General features: G+C 41.3%; 1 protein-coding gene across 8 annotated transcripts in view; it reads right to left on the bottom strand.

The window, feature by feature from the left end:
- Positions 1-18,604, bottom strand: part of B3GALNT2 (beta-1,3-N-acetylgalactosaminyltransferase 2) — a 1,092,678-nt gene that overhangs the window by 183,009 nt on the left and 891,065 nt on the right. For all 8 annotated transcript variants that reach the window (XM_044075837.1, XM_044075856.1, XM_044075828.1 and 5 more), the window contains one exon: positions 5,536-5,695. In XM_044075837.1, coding sequence (XP_043931772.1) covers positions 5,536-5,695 — 160 coding nt within the window. The remainder of the gene's footprint in view (positions 1-5,535; positions 5,696-18,604) is intronic.

The following is an 18,604-nucleotide window of genomic DNA, read 5'->3' as shown; positions in this document are numbered from 1 at the left end:
CATGTGATGCAGTAAGAGTGAAAGCCTCGGTGTGGAATCTGCTTTCCACAGGGAAGACCATTGTTAACATTTCAGACATCGGTTAGAGCAAGAAAAAATGGTCCCCAATGGGGTACTTAGCTTTAGAGGTTTTCTGCTGAAATTTGACTTTTGGTAGTGACTGACCGGCACTCGTGCAAACTGCTTCTGCTACGGGCAAGAAAGACTGGTGTAATAACGTAGGCTGCCTTGCTTTATAGTACTGACGACCTGACGTCAGACTACAGGTGACAGCAGCTGGCGTACAAAAACATTTGACTCTGGTATTCGGGCTGGCCGAGGGCTACCACAGCAGGGATAACCCACAGGTGATGACTGCAACAGTGAAACACAAAGAACATCAGATTATTTTACTTGATTTTATGGAATGCATGAAGTTACCAGGAATTAAAGAAAGCGTTTTTTTTTAATGGAATGTTTGAAAAATGACGACATTTACATGAAACTCTATGGAACATACAAGAATGTGAATAATAAGGAAATGGACAAAATAATAATAACTGCATTATGCTTTTTGTACAAATGTTAAAAATCTATGTAATAAGCAATGGCAGCTAAATGATGTTCTAATAATGATAAAACAACTGCTCTGGAAAAAAGAGTGAGGTAGTTTAAGATGTGGAGAAATAATCCTGTATATCTGAATATGTTATATTTTGCTGAATGTTTTTAAATACTGTAACAGTGTGGTGGTTCATACCAAAATGATGTCTCAGAATGATGCAATCTAATGTAAATGTTGGGTATAAACTGAACTGTTTCTTTAAATCTAATGTAAATGGTATGTGTAAAGGCTGTATGTAGAACTGTTCCTTTAAACAACTGGACATCTTTTTATGTTAAGCAGCAAGGAATTTCTTAAATGTGTTAGATTATGTAACCAATTATGTATAAAAGATAGAGTTGTAACCCTACCAAACCAAAAAAGATGGCCTCAAATGGAGGGGAAATGTTTATGGAAGAATCGTGTTAGATTAGCTAGAGAAAGCCCCAAACCACTGAGAAAGAATGGCTGAAAAAGGATTAGCATACACTAAATCCAAGATGACCATTTCTTGGAATATTCACGTATCTCCAAGGTACAGAGATCTCACAGTTGGTATATATCAAGTTTGGGGGTTGCAGGAGGGCTTGCCCCCTGAAATGAACTTTAAAGGAGAAAATGATCTTTAAGATTTGCTCTTTTCCTGGGTTTTTCCGTCCTTTTATTCTGGCTTGTTGGCAGTGATGTCACGGGTGCCATCATTTCAATAGGGCAACAAGAATCACTGCACACTACTCTAAGAGGACCTGAACATCTTTCTGTGAAGGAACCCAGATAGAGGAGATTGTACAGAAGGTCAGCTGCATGTTACAGACTTTCGGGTCCTACTTACTACCAACACAAAGGAATCACTGGAACATTGTGGGAGTGATTATTTCCCTTATTGTGGGGTCTGTCCCATGGTGACCTTAAAAGCACAGAAGAAGGGAGTACCTCAATTTTCTCTTTTTTTTTTTTTCAACAAATTTAACTTTAAATATTGATATTTTTTATTATCTGCCACATTGGACTGTGCAAGAATGAGACTGCACCACTTTCATTTGTTTCAACATGAAAAAAATGCACATTTTTGACTGTCTTTGGACTTTTGATACATTACTATACTATAGTATATTTACTGCGGTGGTGGTGCTGCGGTAGCGTTGTCACCTCACAGTAAGACGTTGTCCTGTTCGATTCTCAGCTAGAGCGTCTTCTGTGTGGAGACATGTGAATGGGCGTTCCTTCATTGAAGGTTGTGCGTCAGGGCCGGCAACTCGGCACGTAAAAATCTACTGCCAATCGTTAGTGGACCGGAGTTCTGCTGTGGCGACCCCTAACCGGGAAAAGCCAAAAGACACAACAACAACAACTATACTATAGTATATTTCAGCTAAACAATATACCCCCTTTACTTAGCACACAGATGACTACATGTAACATTACTCTCATAAAAACAAAAGTTAACAGGTAACCCTTTCCTTTATCTGGTTGCCCCCTCCACTTTAACCAAAACACTGAAATAATAGCTGCAACAAGTTAAGACAGCTCTTCATATCCATAGTCCAGACAACTGACATCATCATTCCTTCACTAAATTAGATAATCTTACTACTTATCCAAATCGTTCAAAAGAAGCTGAATATATTTATAGTAACATAGCATAACCCAGATGTCATCTGTACAATGATCCATGACAATCAGCTTATATCATACAAGCAAGTAAATTCACTGGATATTTGCCTAAGCGAAACGCATGCTTAATTTCCTCAACTTATAACTGCATATCAGATAATTTTACTACTTTATCAGAAAGTGCAATTAAGATTACAGCTAGGGGAAAAATATCTTCCCATTAACCAACCAACGGATAAGGAATCCTCATATGTGCAATTGCATCCATCCCCACATATCATCACACATTGCTTTCTAATTCAACAAAGGAAAAAACATGACAGACTGGCAACCCATACCATAATGGTAGGTACTAATATCACATTTTACCACTTTTCCCCTAAACGACAAAGTAATCAGGCATTTCCCTATTTACACCTGGGGAGGAGCCTCATCAGTTGCTTTTCAAAGAACTGTATGTTACAAAAGGCACGAAAATGGAGCAGGATACAGCAATAAATAAAATTTATTAAGCGCTTTCGTCAAATATTAGGATTGACTTCTTCAGAATACCAGACAGTCAGCAAGACCATCCTTTTATACATACAACAATTAAGCCACTGATTAAATACAACTGAATAACTGAATAATTAAGCATACAAATGTTTAAAGACAGAGACTCCCTTGTTTTCTGAATTGTTTCTTTACCAGTAAATTAAAATATAAGCCATTACTTAGTACCACTATAAAAAATGTATATATGTGGTAAATGTGTCCCCTAACACTAAATTACAAAAAATGCCAGCTTGTAGATATAATACAAAACTATCAACTGTTTTTAGAGAAAATATGAACATCATATATATAAATCTGTGCAACAAGCAATATATACAATAAAATTTGTCCAATAAAACCCAAAATGTCTTGGAACAAACAATAATTAAATATCAGTGCTATAAAAACTTACATAGAAATGAAAAAAAGAAGTGTATGTTGTACAACTGTAAATTTATCACAGTTTGATTTCACAGCTATTCCAGAGTCCTCATCATACTACCAATGGGAACCAAAGCACATTTGATATAAATAACCATGACAAATATATACTGTTCCTGTGAGTGTCAACTGGAGACCACACAGCATCTAGAACTTATTGATAAGTTTGGTCGCCCTTAAGTACCACATAACTTATTCACTTGTTCATATATAGCACATTCCCAATCAGGGTCTGTGAGGAAATCTCACAGAAAAAAAGCATACACTAGCAAAATCCTTAAATATTCCCATAATGTTTTCCCCACACATGCCATGAAGCATATGGCTTAATTCATCTTAGTGCAGTTTCTTTGCTTTTCTCTTCCATTCCCCTAATGCCCAATGAAATTCTGCAAATCACATATAGCAATTAGGCACAGAAGTGAAAACGTATTCAACTCTGCTTCACAGAAGGTATACTATAACTTAAATTTTATCCCATTTGTCAGCAATGACTCAGTTCCTTAGGAGTCACTTTCCTACTGCTAAAACATCCTTATGCCTTTGCTGCAGTCTATGTTTAATAATGAAAATCTGCTCCAGTGCAGCTGAACTTCTCTCTGCTGCTGACCATCCATGATATCTCCATTCTTCTGTGGTGCTGGGTCATTAGTCCCCTCCTTGATGTCAAGCACAGGCCATCACTGAACTCATACACCTTCACAAAGTTCACAGCTTCTTAGTGTTGAGACTGTTGGGCTGCTACAAACAGAACTTGCCAAATGACCCTATATGTTCTCTCAATTTATCATCACGTCAGTCCATACTGCCAATCTGTCCTTCATAAATGTGACATGTCAGCTTCTTTCTTGGAAACACCAGTCACACAGATTTTTTTATTTTCTTTTGGTGGTGGTGGTGGTGGGGTCTTGCTTCTTGATCTTTTTTTTTTTTTTGCCTATTTTGTCTTGTATTCAAAGCATTCATCCTTCCAAGTACTAATTTTCTGACTTTTGCAATGTGAATACCAGCCTGTAGCTGATTTATGCACACACTTTACATGGGTGACCTAATAGCTATATGTTTCTCCTTGGAGTACCATACCAGAAATGGAGAGGATTTCATCAAGTTAGTGGTATGAAGTGGGTGGAGAGGGGATTTTCCTCTCCATTTGAAAACGGGACTAGAATTTCACTATGAAGGCATTTTGTTTTCAGGTTTGAGTTGAATCTGAACTCCTGTTACTTGAGATTATCATACAGAGTCAAATTCTTGACCAAATCCATTATGAAAGATCTGACCCTTTAACCAAATGGATCAGAGCTTCACTATCCTATGGGGATCTCACAAGCACTCTGTCATAGCTTTACACCAAGCTGGCAATGAAGAACGGAATATTTCAGTTTAATTTTTCTCTTTTTTTAATGCATTACTTTATCCAATTCACAAGTGTGGTTAAGTTGCAGCACATCCCAGGAATTCTCTGTCTCTCTCTCTCTCCCACAACCAATGACGGATAAGTCAGAGGATAGTGAAGTGACCCATGTCATGCCTTTGGGATGTAAGAGGAAGCCAGTGCACCCAATAATGTGAAGCAGAGTTCCTCTCTAATCCAATTCAAGTTCAACTTGGACAACTGGATGGGAAACCAGAAATTCATCCCTGGTTTGGCACATATGTCTCTGATGTAAATGGTTCATCTCCCAGGCCGGGGTATCAGAACTCGTCAGAGATTTGGGATGCATGGCTAGGCTTAAAAATGCCCTTGTGGTCATTAGCCTAGTAAACACCTATGAAAATTAAAACAAATTAGTGTGTGTGTGTGTGTGTGTGTGTGTCTGTGTACATGCATGCATAATTAGTTAATTTTGTTGCTAGTCTCATTTAACTTTTTTTGTAACCATTACACCTCTAGGGGCACAGTTCTGATGCTTTGCTCATCAATGACTAGAAAGATTTACTTACTTCACCTACAGAGTGGGAATGGCCTCTAATTATACATAGAATCAGCACTGCACATACTGTCTGTGTGTTTTGTTTGAATGAAATGTTAATGACTGGCAATAAACTGCAAACCCACTTTTCATTTTTATACTTGACTTTCATGTAAAAGGTATACCTTTTTGCACAGAAACCAGTTATATTACATAGAAAGCGTGAGCATCAATGTCATCTACAGGACCAACCACTGATATATGGGATATTTGGATTTTAATTCCACAATCTGTACACTAAGTGACCCAAACATAATCACTTGAGGGCCCTGTAGCTTATAGCTGTACCTTGAAATAAGCAGTCATTGTCTTTCTATGACCAAAAAAATGTAAATCAGCATAAATATATTTTTTTTTACATTAACAATACATTACTTTTGGACTTTCTACCTGGTAGGCCTTCAGTCTCTGAAAGCTGTTGGCAAGCCAATGAATAAGATCACCAGAAAGAATATAGCCAGATCCACAAGCAAAGGCTGGATAAACAGGACTTGGATATTCTCGTTCCTGCCACTTTCCTGTAAGGTCAACTGCCCAGTTTAACCTGAAACTGAATCAACAAAATAACCATGAATCCAAACGTATTTGTTTTTTTTTTAACTGGATATTAACACAATAAATAGCTAATAAGCAGCTCATAATGAAAATAACCATGTTCATATGATATAAAATGATATATGAGGAGGACCCTTGTTGGTGGGATGCAGCCATCCTCTCTTGCATTTCAATTCAATTTTTTTTTTCTCTGAAGCTTCTACACTCAGGAGCATGCAGATCCTGCCCCAGCATACAGTAAAACGCCACATGTTCCTACACTCAGGACCATGTAGATCCTGCCCCAGCATACAGTAAAATGCCACATGCTCCTACACTCAGGAGCATGCAGTAAAATGCCCCATGCTCCTACACTCAGGACCATGCAGATCCTATCCCAGCATACAGTAAAATGCCACATGCTCCTACAGTCAAGAGCATGCAGATCCTGCCCCAGCATACAGTAAAACGCCACATGTTCCTACACTCAGGACCATGTAGATCCTGCCCCAGCATACAGTAAAATGCCACATGCTCCTACACTCAGGAGCATGCAGATCCTGCCCCAGCATACAGTAAAATGCCCCATGCTCCTACACTCAGGACCATGCAGATCCTATCCCAGCATACAGTAAAATGCCACATGCTCCTACAGTCAAGAGCATGCAGATTCTGCCTCAGCATATAGTAAAATGCCACATGCTCCTACACTTAGGAGCATGCAGATCCTGCCCCAGCATACAGTAAAATGCCCCGTGCTCCTACACTTAGGACCATGCAGATCCTATCCCAACATACAGTAAAATGCCACATGCTCCGACACTCAGGAGCATGCAGATCCTGCCCCAGCATACAGTAAAATGCCACATGCTCCTACACTCAGGAGCATGCAGATCCTGCCTCAGCATATAGTAAAATGCCACATGCTCCTACACTCAGGAGCATGCAGAGCCTACCCCAGCATACAGTAAAATGCTACATGTTCCTCCACTCAGGAGCATGCAGATCCTACTCCAGCATACAGTAAAATGTCACGTCATGAAAGAGCACGGCTTGACTACAAGCCCAGCAATTCACCCAAACCACTCAGCAAGCACAGTTACTACACATCAGGGAAAACAAAGCAGATTTGATACATATGCAATTAACACATATTAAACAGTTATATGCTTATATGGAAGTCCAAAGGCTGGTGATGGACAGAGGTGCCACTCAGGCACAAGACAGCAATGACAGTATACCTGTGACTAAACAGGGAAGACCCCTTTGAAGATCAACTAATAGGATCATAATACATCTTTGACAACTAAAAATGTGCACCCTTTCTGGTGGATCCATGGCTGTGCTGAATTCCAAGTAGCAAAACCCACTAAGGTGGAATGAAACTAGAGCAACAAAAAGGCCAAAGATTCATGGGTTCAAAGGATCCATACAACATAATCCTCCACAAATAAACCATATTCAAAAGTGCTATCCACCCTCAAACGAGGGCAAGACAAGATAGACTGGGGAAGAATTTGAGGCTGTCCTTCCAAGAATAAGCCTTGATGTACCAAGATACCAAAGGAAGACAGGTTCATGGAATTAAGATTTAGCAAAGATTTAGCTCCAGCATAGATGTCTGCAATGAAGAACTTACTGAACCAAACAACAAAATAAGCTTCATCTCGAATGAGTGGCCCCTGGTTCTAGCATACCCAATGTGCAATGAGCTGCCAGATGGTGAAAGATTTTGCCAGCCAGAAAGACACTTAGAAATACATGGTGACCACCAGCACTTGTCTTCATGGAGCAATAATGAAACAAAAGGTATGCACTTAGCATAATGATAGATCTGTTTTGTCCATATGTCATCTATTTCAACAGTTGAGTCTCATATCCAATCTCAAATTCGGTCTTGTCACTTCCCAATGACTCTGCCCTACCCATAATTCCCTGCTGTTCTCTTTCTAGCTTCAGATTGAGTTTGTCTGCTTCACTTAGTACACAAATTAGCATTCTAAATAAAAACCTTTGTCTAAAGAACCAAAGAACAGCACAGGTATAGAGGAACCATGGAATCTGGAAGGGGGATGGAGGGAGGGATATTGAACTTGACAAAATATTGACAATGCAGATCTATCATTAGGGTAAGTACATGACTTTCACATCTTATGTTGCCCAATTTCATCATGTTCAACAGTCTGAACAAAATCCAACCTACCTTTTCTATGAGCAGCCTCAAGGGAGGATGTTTCTGAGGAGTGGAGCCAAAGGATGAATGAAATCTGGACTGTACATCCAGTTTATAATGAGACACAAAAATGTACACCATGGACCAGGTTGTACCTTCACATATATCATCAACAGGCAAATGTTTCTGAAAGGCAGAAAACATTGACAATGATCTTATGGAGTGGGCTGTGGGCTTTTTGAGAAAGGGACTATTTGTTTTTTTGTGGACATAAGACATGCAAATCAGTCAACCATTTTGAAAGCATAACCTTTTACATGTTTTTGCCTATTTTGACTTTAGAGAAGGACACAAAAAGTTAGTCTGACTTTAATGTGATGAAAATAAAATTTTAACTGTCTATGCACATCCAACATGTGAAGAGTATATTCACCTTTTGTTTGAATATGCTAGAAAAAAAAAAAGACTAGGAGACTGACAGATTGGTGTAAATTAGATTCAAATGCCACCATGGGAAGGAAGGTTGGGTTCAGTCTCAGAAAAACCTTGTCTTTATGAAAAACTAAGTAAGGAGGCATGCAGGACAGTGTTTGTAATTCAGAGATTCATTTGGCAGAAGTGACTGCTGTAACAAAAGGAGATACTGCCAGTCCAGCTATCTGGAATTTTGTAAATAATTATATGTCATTTGTGAATATTAATATGATTTATATAGCAGTATGACAATAAGAGATAGACAATTCCAGATATCTGGGCTGGCAGTAAGTAGTTGTGTCATTTGTGAATATCAACATGATTCATATGACTGTGTTACAAATGTATTAGAATTGTATGTCATACTGTAGAGACGTGTGCTGAAGAGATATTTTGTAAAGTACTGAGCAGAAATGTATATACACTACTGTAACTATTTAGATGTACATGCATTTTAACAATGGGAACTGAAACACAAGAAGTAAACTTCAGAAGAATAGCTGAAAAAAATAGTTGTGTAAGAACTTACCATAACCATAGATGTCCTTCTCTTCCACATTGCAGTATTCATAACATTAGGGAGTTGCTGCCTGCAGCACCGGACATCTGGCCAGCATACTAAAGTCCTTCATTCAGGGGTACGTGGTACGTAGAACACAGCGACCATAAACTGACGTCGGCTATAACTGTGACATCTGCACTTACCCAATTCAGAAATTGGCTGGCGCAAAGAGAGAAAGAGTCCCCAGAAGTAATAGGAAAGAGCACAATTTACAGTATCCCAGGCGCACCCCAGCAGTGTTATGAAAGTAGCCAATCAAGAGAAGAAAAAAGAGGGAGGTGGTGGGTGGGAATGAATACTGCAACATGGAAGAGAAGGACATCTATGGTTATGGTAAGCTCTTACACAACTATTCTGTCTTTCTATTCTCATGTTGCAGTATTCATAACATTAGGGAGAGTACCACAGCTCTCTAGGAAGATACACAGGAGGTAGAAAGGGTACCAGAGTCAATGAGGCCTTGCAGGATAGACCTGGCATACCCTGCTCTAGTCCTGGAGATCAGATCCAATTTGTAATGTTTAGTAAAAGAGTGAACAGAGGATCAAGTTGCAGCCTCTAGGATAGAGGAGTAATCAATTCCCTAGAAAAAAGCTGATGAAAAGGAAGCTGCTCTAGTGGAATAGGCCTTGACAGGTGAAATCAGTTGCTTTCCATGAAAGGATTAGCAAAATGCTATTGCCTTATTAATCCAAGAGGCAATGGTGTGTTTACACACTGCCTTGTCAAGGGCTCTGGGATGGAAAGAGACAAAAAGTTGGTCAGAGTGTCTGCCAGATTTTGTCTTATCTAGGTAGAACCTCAGATGCCTGTGAACATCCATGGAATGCAAAGCCCTTTCTGAAGACCCTCCCGACAGAAGTGAGGGCCAGTAATAAATTCCATGTGCAGAATTTAAGGGAGGAGGAGTGGGCTGGCTCAATAGGTGGCAATGTAAGCCTTTCCAGCACAAAGTTGAGGTCCCACGGAGGGAGGATTGGCTTACGGGGAGGTCTTATATGAAGGACCCCTTTCAGAAACAGCTTGACTTCCAGTCTGGAAGCCAAGGGAGCAGTCAAGGGAAGAGAAGCAGAAATGGCAGATAGGCATACTTTTACTGAAGAGTAGGTCAACCCTGAATGTAGTAACTCACACAGGTAGGAAAGGACCAGTGGAACAGAAACTAGAAAAGGGCCCCGTTTCCTGAGGCACCATTGGGAGAATCTTTTCCACTTTGTTGAGTAATTTCTCCTGGTACTTAGTTTCCTGGCCTCCTGCAGGACAGTGAGTACGTCCTCTGAGTATAGGTGCCAAAAGGGGATCAGAACTCTATCACCCACATTGTCAGTTTGAGATTGAGTACATGGGGGTGAATCAGGGATCCCCTGTTTTGTGTGAGTAGGTTGAAGCAGTAAGGTAACCTGTGGTGATTGCCCTGGGCTAAAAGGTTCAGAAGGGGAAACCAATACAGTCTTGGCCAGAAGGGAGTCACCAGCAGGATTTTTGGTTTGTCCTTCTCTATTTTCAGGAGGACTTTGTGAATCAGAGGAAATGGAGGGAAGGCATAAAGGAACATTCCCTCCCATGAAAAGGAGAAGGGGCCCACTTTCCAAGCCTGTGGATGAGGAAGCCTTGAGCAGAAGAGAGGCATCTGTTTGCTCTGGGTGGAGGCAAACAGATCTTGCTAAGGAATACCCCACCGGTGAAAAAGATCCAGAAATACCTCCCTGTGGAGCATCCATTCTTGGGAGGGTGATAAGGTTCTGCTTAGACTGTCTGCTACCCTGGTTTCTTCTGATGGGATGTAGACTGCTTGAAAGTGAATTTGGAGATCTGCTGCCAGGGAGCAAACTTTTATTGCCAGACTGCAAAGGGGGTAAGACTTCATTCCTCCTTGCTTGTTTATGTACTACAGGACAGTCATGTTGTCTGTGATGACCTGTGCGGTGCCTGGCAGAAGGATCTGTTGAAAGGTCTGCATGGCCAAGGATAAGGCCTTTAGCTCTCTCAGACTGACATGGTCCTTCCTTTCCTGAATAAACCACTCCCCCCCTGAACTTTGTGCTGGCTGTTGGCATAGAGAAGGATGGCTCCCCAACCTAAATCTGACTCGACTGTGTACAGATGCTGTTTGAGTGGGGGCACCTGCAATGGTACCCCTAGATTCAGGGTAATGATGGCAATCCACCATGAGTGTTCCTTATGTAAGCATGGAAGAAGGGGCAGTTCTGTATTCAAGGGATGAGTGTGTTGGCTCCAAGGGTTTCTCAAGACCCACTGAAACTTCCTCATGTGCATTTTGGCAAGAGGGATCATGGGAATCAGGGAAGCCATGTATCCTAGTATCTTGAGAAATTCCTTTGCTGTGATGGATGCTAGAGGTACCAGGGAGTGAAAGAACTGAGAAAGGAACTCTGTGGGGGGACAAAGACTGACATAATGTCTGTACTGAGCCTGCACCCCAGGAAGACAAGGTCTTGGGATGGAGTCACTTTAGACTTTGGAGCATTTAGTGTGAAGCCTAGGCTCTGTAGGAACCTGGACACCATGTCCAAGTGTTGGGAGAGGATGAGTGGACCCTGGTGTAGAATAAGGTTGTTTAAGTAGGGATAAATTTATATCCCCTGCAGTCTGCAACGGCTGGGGCAAAGCACTTTGTGAAGACTTTTGGCACTGTGGAGAGGCCACAGAGAAACGTAAATATCTTCTGTAAGGGGGAAAGATGGGGATATATAGGTAAGCATCCTTCAAATCCAGGGAGACCATGAAGACTTGCTGAGGTATGAGGAGAAGGAGGTGCTGTAAAGTTAGCACTGTGAAAGTAGGCACTTTGAGAAAGAGGTTGAGGTGGGATAAATCGATGATGGGTCTCCAAGGACCATCTTTTCTTGGAACTAGAAATATCCTATGGAATCATATGGAATCTCTTACCTATTGACCTTACAGCTCTTACATCTCTCCCACTATTCAAAACTAACCTTAAACATTTCCTCTCCAACCACTGGTTATGCTCTTGTAATAACCCTGACTAACTGCTACTCTCTTGCTTTTACTCTGTACTACCCATGTCTCCTTCTAAATTTCTCTTTTAAACTTGTTTATTAGAACTTATTCACTCACTGACCTTTTTACTCTTAAATGCTCTACCCAACCTAACTACCTACCTATCCTATTTTTCCTAATGCTGTCTTATCCTGTAGATGTCTTTAGTATCCTTTTTATCCCTATCTGTTCTCTATTTACTTACTTATTTTTTGTAAAATAATCAAGTCCTTTTTATACTATGTAACAATCTTTGTTTTTATTAATGTTTTGTTATACATTTTTGTACTGTTGATCCTAATTTACTCGTAATATTAAATGTTTTGTGAACTTGGAGCTTTTCTCCTCGGGCCTCCACTGAAAATGGACATGTATCCAGTTGGACTAGCCCGGTCAACAAATGTAAAATAAAAATAAATAAATAAATCCTGGAATAAAATCCCTTGGCTAATTGATCCTCTGGTACTGGTTCTATAGTACCCTGAGAAATAAAAGTTGGGAGAGGATGGGAAGTAGCAGTGGGAGCTGATTTTGAGGGGGTTGTGGTATCCCCTGTAAGGGAGTGGTAGCCCACCAGGTCATAAAGTATCCCCTCTCGGTGATGGAGGGCACCCAACTTGTCTGAGGTGATTTTCTGCCAGGAGGGGAGGGATAGGGTAAGAAGTAGGGATAGGGTGGGTGGAGGTGGTTAAGGGAGGGGAGTCACAGTGGAGGAGCTCTGCCTGTGTCTGACTGCCTCAGAAAGGAGGATGGAGTGGAGGTGGTAGAAGACCTTGGAGCAGATTGTTTTCTGGCATGTCTGTGTCCCCTGGACTGAGTAGCAGATGGGTGAGGGGACTGTCTCTTGACAAAGCTAGGTTTTTAATGGTAATTTCTATGAAATCTGAGAAAAGGTGAGACTAGTAGATGTTTTAAGTTTTGTACGTCTTTGCCTTTTTCCTGTAGTGACTTGAGTAGCTCTGCAGAGGCAGCTCCAAATAGGCCGTTGTTGTCCAGTGGTGCATCTAGCAACTTAGCTTAACATCCAAAGGTAAGGGCTGAAGCCTCAGCCATGAAAATCTCCTTATCACAGAACCAGAGAAAGCTGACTTAGAGGAAGCTTCTACAGCATTATAGCTGCACTTGATGGAGTGTACGGTTACTTGAGAGACCGTGGACAGAAGGGTACTTATTTGAGTCTTAAAACGGGATTCTGGAACCAATGACAGAAGATTACAGGCCTTGGTCAGGGAATCTAGGGCAAACTTTGCTATGAGTTTCTGATAATTAATAGCCCTAATGGCCAAAAGAAGTGTAAACCTTCTTCCCCAACCTGTCCATAAATGCATTGCCTTTATCTATAGGGAAAGGAGAAGAAGAAGGAAGTTGCCTAGAGGACTTATCTGGTGATACTGCAAGCACTGCAGGATCTGCTGGCGGATTTTTGAAAAGGTACTGCTCCTGAGCGGACACTTTACAAAATCTGTCTGGCCTCTGGATTTTGTGAGGCAGCAGAGAAGGCATCCTGAAAGGCAGGAAGAAAGGGGGGAACTGCAGATGATGAGGGTCGCTCCATCTGTAATAGTTCAAAGTACCTCTTTTTTTGTCTCAAAGACATATGTTAATTCCCATTTGAAATGTTGCCTGAGCAGGGAAATGGTATCCCCCAAGGAGAAATCTTCTCCAGGGGAGTCAGGAGAGAGGGATTCTTCCTCTTCTTGAGTAACAAAGTCTTTGGGTGAATCCAACTGAGAGCAGTAAGTTAAGGAGTCATCTGAGGATGAAGACTCCTCATAAGAGAGTTCCTGAGGGGAAACAGGGAGGCCTGCCCGAGGGATCTGGGTTGAAGAGCCTGAAAAGCCTTAAACAGAGTTTGGGAGAAGATCTACCAGGGAGGAGTAGGTTATTTTATAGTGTGCTTCTTCTTTTGTTTCCTTTTTAAAGGAGAAGAGGGAGCAGAAGTGGGCCTAGGAGCTGACATTATAGTGTATGCCAAGACCTGTTATCAATTATGTCCTATTGTTTATTTTAAATATTTTAATATTTTAAGGTTTTCCTTATTTTGTGCGTATGGGTGTGTGTGTGTGTGTGTGTGTGTGTGTGTGTGTGTGTGTGTGTGTGTGTGTGTGTGTGCGTGTGGGGGTGGGTGTTTTTACATATACATATACATATATATATATATATATATATATATATATATATATATATATATATATTTATTTTAAGAATGAATTACGAGTGTCCTAGTATGTAGATGCCCACAATTTCACATGCATTCACATGCACACAATATTTTATGGCAAGGATGAGGAACAGAGTGTGGCAATATTTACTTATTTACTTATTGTGGTAGTTAAGTTATATTTATATGCTTGTCATTGATTTAATGTCATTAACTAAAATTGTTTGATTATTTAATTGATTTTAAATTATATAAATGTGATTGCAAGCTGTTTTAAAATTTGTCTGAGGAAGGAGAGACACTGGGCTCTCCGAAAGCATTTTGGTGCTTACGTTATCTATTAAACTCCGTTTACTTTGGATTTGGCTGCTGGTGCTCGTTTTTGTGGTTTCTAGTATGCCAAGACTGTAGTAGAAGCAGAGCCCTCCAAAACAGTGAGGCATGGTTCCCCCTCACCATCAGGGTGTGATGGTTGAAAAACCTCAGCGGACGTACTCTGTGTATGTGCAGAGCCGGCTTCCGATTCGGTTCCCAGTTCCTACTCAGTACCCAGCGTCCAGAGCAATCCTAGGCTATCTTCCTCGAGGATAAGACCAGATGACTGAGGCACAGCCAAGGTGTCAGGCCTAACTTTCTTGGCCTTATTCCTACGCTGCTCGTCGGAAGGGCCTGCTCCACTTTCCATTCTGGACACCAAACGTCGGAGTCGCTGGTTTTCTAAATAAAGTTTTAAAGCCACTAGATGGCTTCTAAGGGTTTTCAGAATGAACGACTGACGGATCTTACAAACCTTGTAATCATGAGCCTCCCCCAGACAAAATAAACACTGCTCGTGTGTGTCCTTATAAGGAATTTGCCTACCACATGCACACTTTCCCTTAGTAGAAGACATGTACATCTGATAAAAATCCCACCAGGGTACTTACCTCTGAGCGGACAGCTGGAGAACGATCATTGAAAGCGGACGGATGATGTCAAGCGAACGCCATAATTCTGAACTGGTGGACGGACATGTGATTCTCACTTCAGCAGAAAAATTCTGATTTGGGTACGTGCAGACATCACAGTTATAGCCGACATCAGTTTATGGCCCCTGTGTTCTACGTCACACATACCCCTGAATGAAAGACTTTGGTATACTGGCCGGATGGGTGCTAAAGGCAGCAACTCCATAATGTTATGAATACTGCAACATGAGAACAGAAGGACATCTTAAATTACTTTATAATCATGTAATAAAAGAGAATTTATCTTTTAGTTTCAGTGCAACAGGAGACAATGTCTAGAACTAGAAGTTTTTGATTGTCTTTAAATGTGGAGGAATGTAAATTATTTAACGACTTCCACCATTTGCCAAAAGATCTAAGGTCTATGTCTGTTCACAGGTAGATGCTAAAATCAATGATTGTGAGCCTGAGAATTGAAGTTAGATGACAAGAAATTATGTCATTCTGCAAGCATCCCAGCAATAATATTTGGAATATTAATTTAAGAACTCTGAGAGAGTGATTGTGCATTTTGTATTTTGTCTTTGACCTGTTAAGAACATCCACTCACCACATCTGTCTTGCTTTGCTCTGTAAGTAAGTTAACTAAGGTACAGTAATTTCTGGTGAAGTATAGTTTAGAATTTTTCTGCATTTATTTGAGACTGTCCTGCAATGTTGTTTTAAATATTTCCTGTTATTTTGAACTCTTATGTTACTGTGATTACTTACTGAATATTCTCTTGTTCTTTTATTATTAAATATATTTAAACAATTCATTGCGGCTGATATTTGTGAGACATGTTTAAGTTCTGAGTGTACTTGCATATTTATTTGGTGACACTGTGTAGGCCACTCCTAATAGCCTTGCTCTTGGTCAAACTATCATTTGGATTAATAGTAACATTACACCATAAGATTGGAGACCCTTTGTTGAGGGCCTTAAAGTAGTTGACAAGGAGTGGCTAGTGGCAGTAAAAACTACCTTATAGTCTGAGCAGAAGGGGACACAACTAGTAAACCTGTGTCAACCTTTTCCAGGTGTGTGTGTGTGTGTGTGTGTGTGTGTGTGTGTGTGTGTGTGTGTGTGTGAACTACTTGGGCAGGGACACAAAGCACTGGTTGGACACAGAGGGTGCTGAAAGTCTTGACTTAGCCACTCAGCTGGGATCTCACCTCTATAGCTGTGCCAGTGGGGAGTCGTATTGGGGATCAGGAAAAAGAGGGAGAAACCATCCCCATACTGACTGTGGTTCTCTGTGTGCTCTTAAGGGAAATTGCACTTTACTGTGTGTGTACTTGCCATCCTCCCAAGTACATGTCCCCCACTGGAGCTAGTGGTGTGGATTAAGACTCCTTGATTACTGTTGTGGCTGCTGGTTCAATGGGAAAGCAAGTTAAAGCTTGCAACTTCAAAGTAATGTCCCAGGGAGGAGCAGAGTCCTGAACTGGAAGTGTAAGAAAAGTTAGCAACCTTAAGAGTGGCAATAGGTGCTTGACCTTGACCAACATGAAAATCTGAAATTGCTGCCAGATAAACCTTGATCACAAAGAAACTAGAACCATTCTTAAAAAGCTCTGACAAAAAACCTAGTATAACTGGTAGAGGTGTCAAAAAGGTTTCTGTCCTTTTTTTTTGGAGGACGAAATAGAAAACCTTTCCTATTTGCTTAAATATACTTTTCTGGTGCTAGACTTTGTGAAGCTGTGAGGATGTCAACCATCTCATCTGCTTTGAATACCTGGCATCTTTGGTCATCGGCAGAAATGGAGGAATCAAGTGGTTAGTCTGATCATGGAGAGGTCTGGCAGAAAATGCCTGGAAGGGAGACAGAGAAGATCTGGCCTGTGTGCCAGTGTCCAGGGAGGACAAAACAGGTGAGTCCACAGGGAAGGAAACTAAACAGATGGGGTCAAAAGGGGGCAATAAGGATTACCTTTGTTCTGCACCACCTCACTTTCTGGACAAACACTGAAATTAAGTGAAAAGGATGGAAGGGACAGAGTAGACCTGGGGCCAGCCATGGAGAAGACCATCTCTTGGTGATCGACTCCATGGAGGGTCAATGATAAAGTAAGTGCAGCATCTGCAATTCAGAGAAGGAGGAAATTAGTTGCAGCAAGGCTGGTCCCGGCAGCAAAAAAGGACTTCTGCCACTGTTTGAGGGACCACACATGTGGGAGGAGATATTCTTGCTCACACTGTCTGATAGCACATTGGATCTCCCCGGGATGTGCACTGCTACCAGAAAGCAGTGAGAAGACATCACCCACTGCCAAACCTTCATGGCTTCCCAACATAAGGGATAGGATCAGGTTCCTCCCTATTTGTTTAAACACCAGACTACCAACATGTTGTCTCTATCTGTATTGCTATCACATCTTCTGGGAGAGAGCTCTGGAAGCCTGCACCCATAAAGGATTGCCCTCATCTCCAAAACACTGATGTGCATGTTGTTCTCTGATGAAGTCCACGCACCTTCAACAGTCTTCCCTTTGCAGTGCCCTCCCCCCAAAGGAAGCATCCATGGTTACTACCACAACTGGACATGGTGGAGAAAAAGGGCAACCTTGGAGGACCTGCAGTGAGGAAATCCACCAGTGAATGTGTGTTCTGCAGATAAGGGTTGGTCTTATTAATGTCTTCATGGAATGGTAACTTTGTGACCACTGGACCTCTAGTGTCTACTGGAGCACCCACATGTAAAAATGAGCTCATGGCACCAAGGCTATGATGGAGGCCATTAGACCTAACCATCTCAACAACCAGACATGCTGGTGGAGTGGCAAGGGATATCACCCACTGTGCTACCTACCAAAGAAGCAGGGTTTTCTGGAGAGGTAAGGAAGCAACTTGTTTCTACTGAATAGGAATCCAATGAACTCAATGGACTGGACCAGAAGTGTCTGGCTCTTGTTAATGTCTATTATGATGCCTAGGCAAGGAAGCTATTGCAGTAGAAACTCCTTTCAGTGAACTAAGAGGTCTCTGGTCAATGCAGTAGGGGAATACCTGACATCCCTTCAGCCTGAGAAAGGCTGCGACTACTGGCATGCATTTGATGAACACCTGGGGAGCTGTGGTGAGACCAAAGAAAAAACGGAGCTCTGAAATGAAAATGACTGGCTGTCAGCCTAAAATGCAGAAATCTCCTGGAGTATCTGTTTATCTTGATATGATAATAAACATCCTGGAGATCTATTCAGCACATCTATACATCCTTTTTCAGAAGTGGCAGAATGGACTCAACTGTGACCATCCACAATTTCATCTTTTTTTACAAAGTGACTTAAGTGGTTGAGGTCCAGAATGGGCCTTATGTTCATGATTTTCTTTGGAACTAAAAAGAATGTCAGACAGACACTGGATCCTAACTGGTCTGGTGGGACCTGCTGGAAGGATTTTTTTCCCCCAACAGTTTTGATACTACTGTTGCTGTGGATACTAACCAATGGGTTTGTACTTGGGGAATCCTTCTTCTCTTTAAGGGACTTTGTAGAAGGAGAGTTGTGTATCCTCTGGAAATCATCCTTAGCACCCATTTGTC

The sequence above is a fragment of the Protopterus annectens genome, chromosome 1.part1, assembly GCF_019279795.1.
Source record: "Protopterus annectens isolate FY-2018-M chromosome 1.part1, PAN1.0, whole genome shotgun sequence".
Classification (NCBI taxonomy): Eukaryota; Metazoa; Chordata; order Ceratodontiformes; family Protopteridae; genus Protopterus; species Protopterus annectens.
The sequence above is the reverse complement of the archived record's forward strand: the minus strand, read 5'-3'. Positions and strand labels throughout refer to the sequence as shown.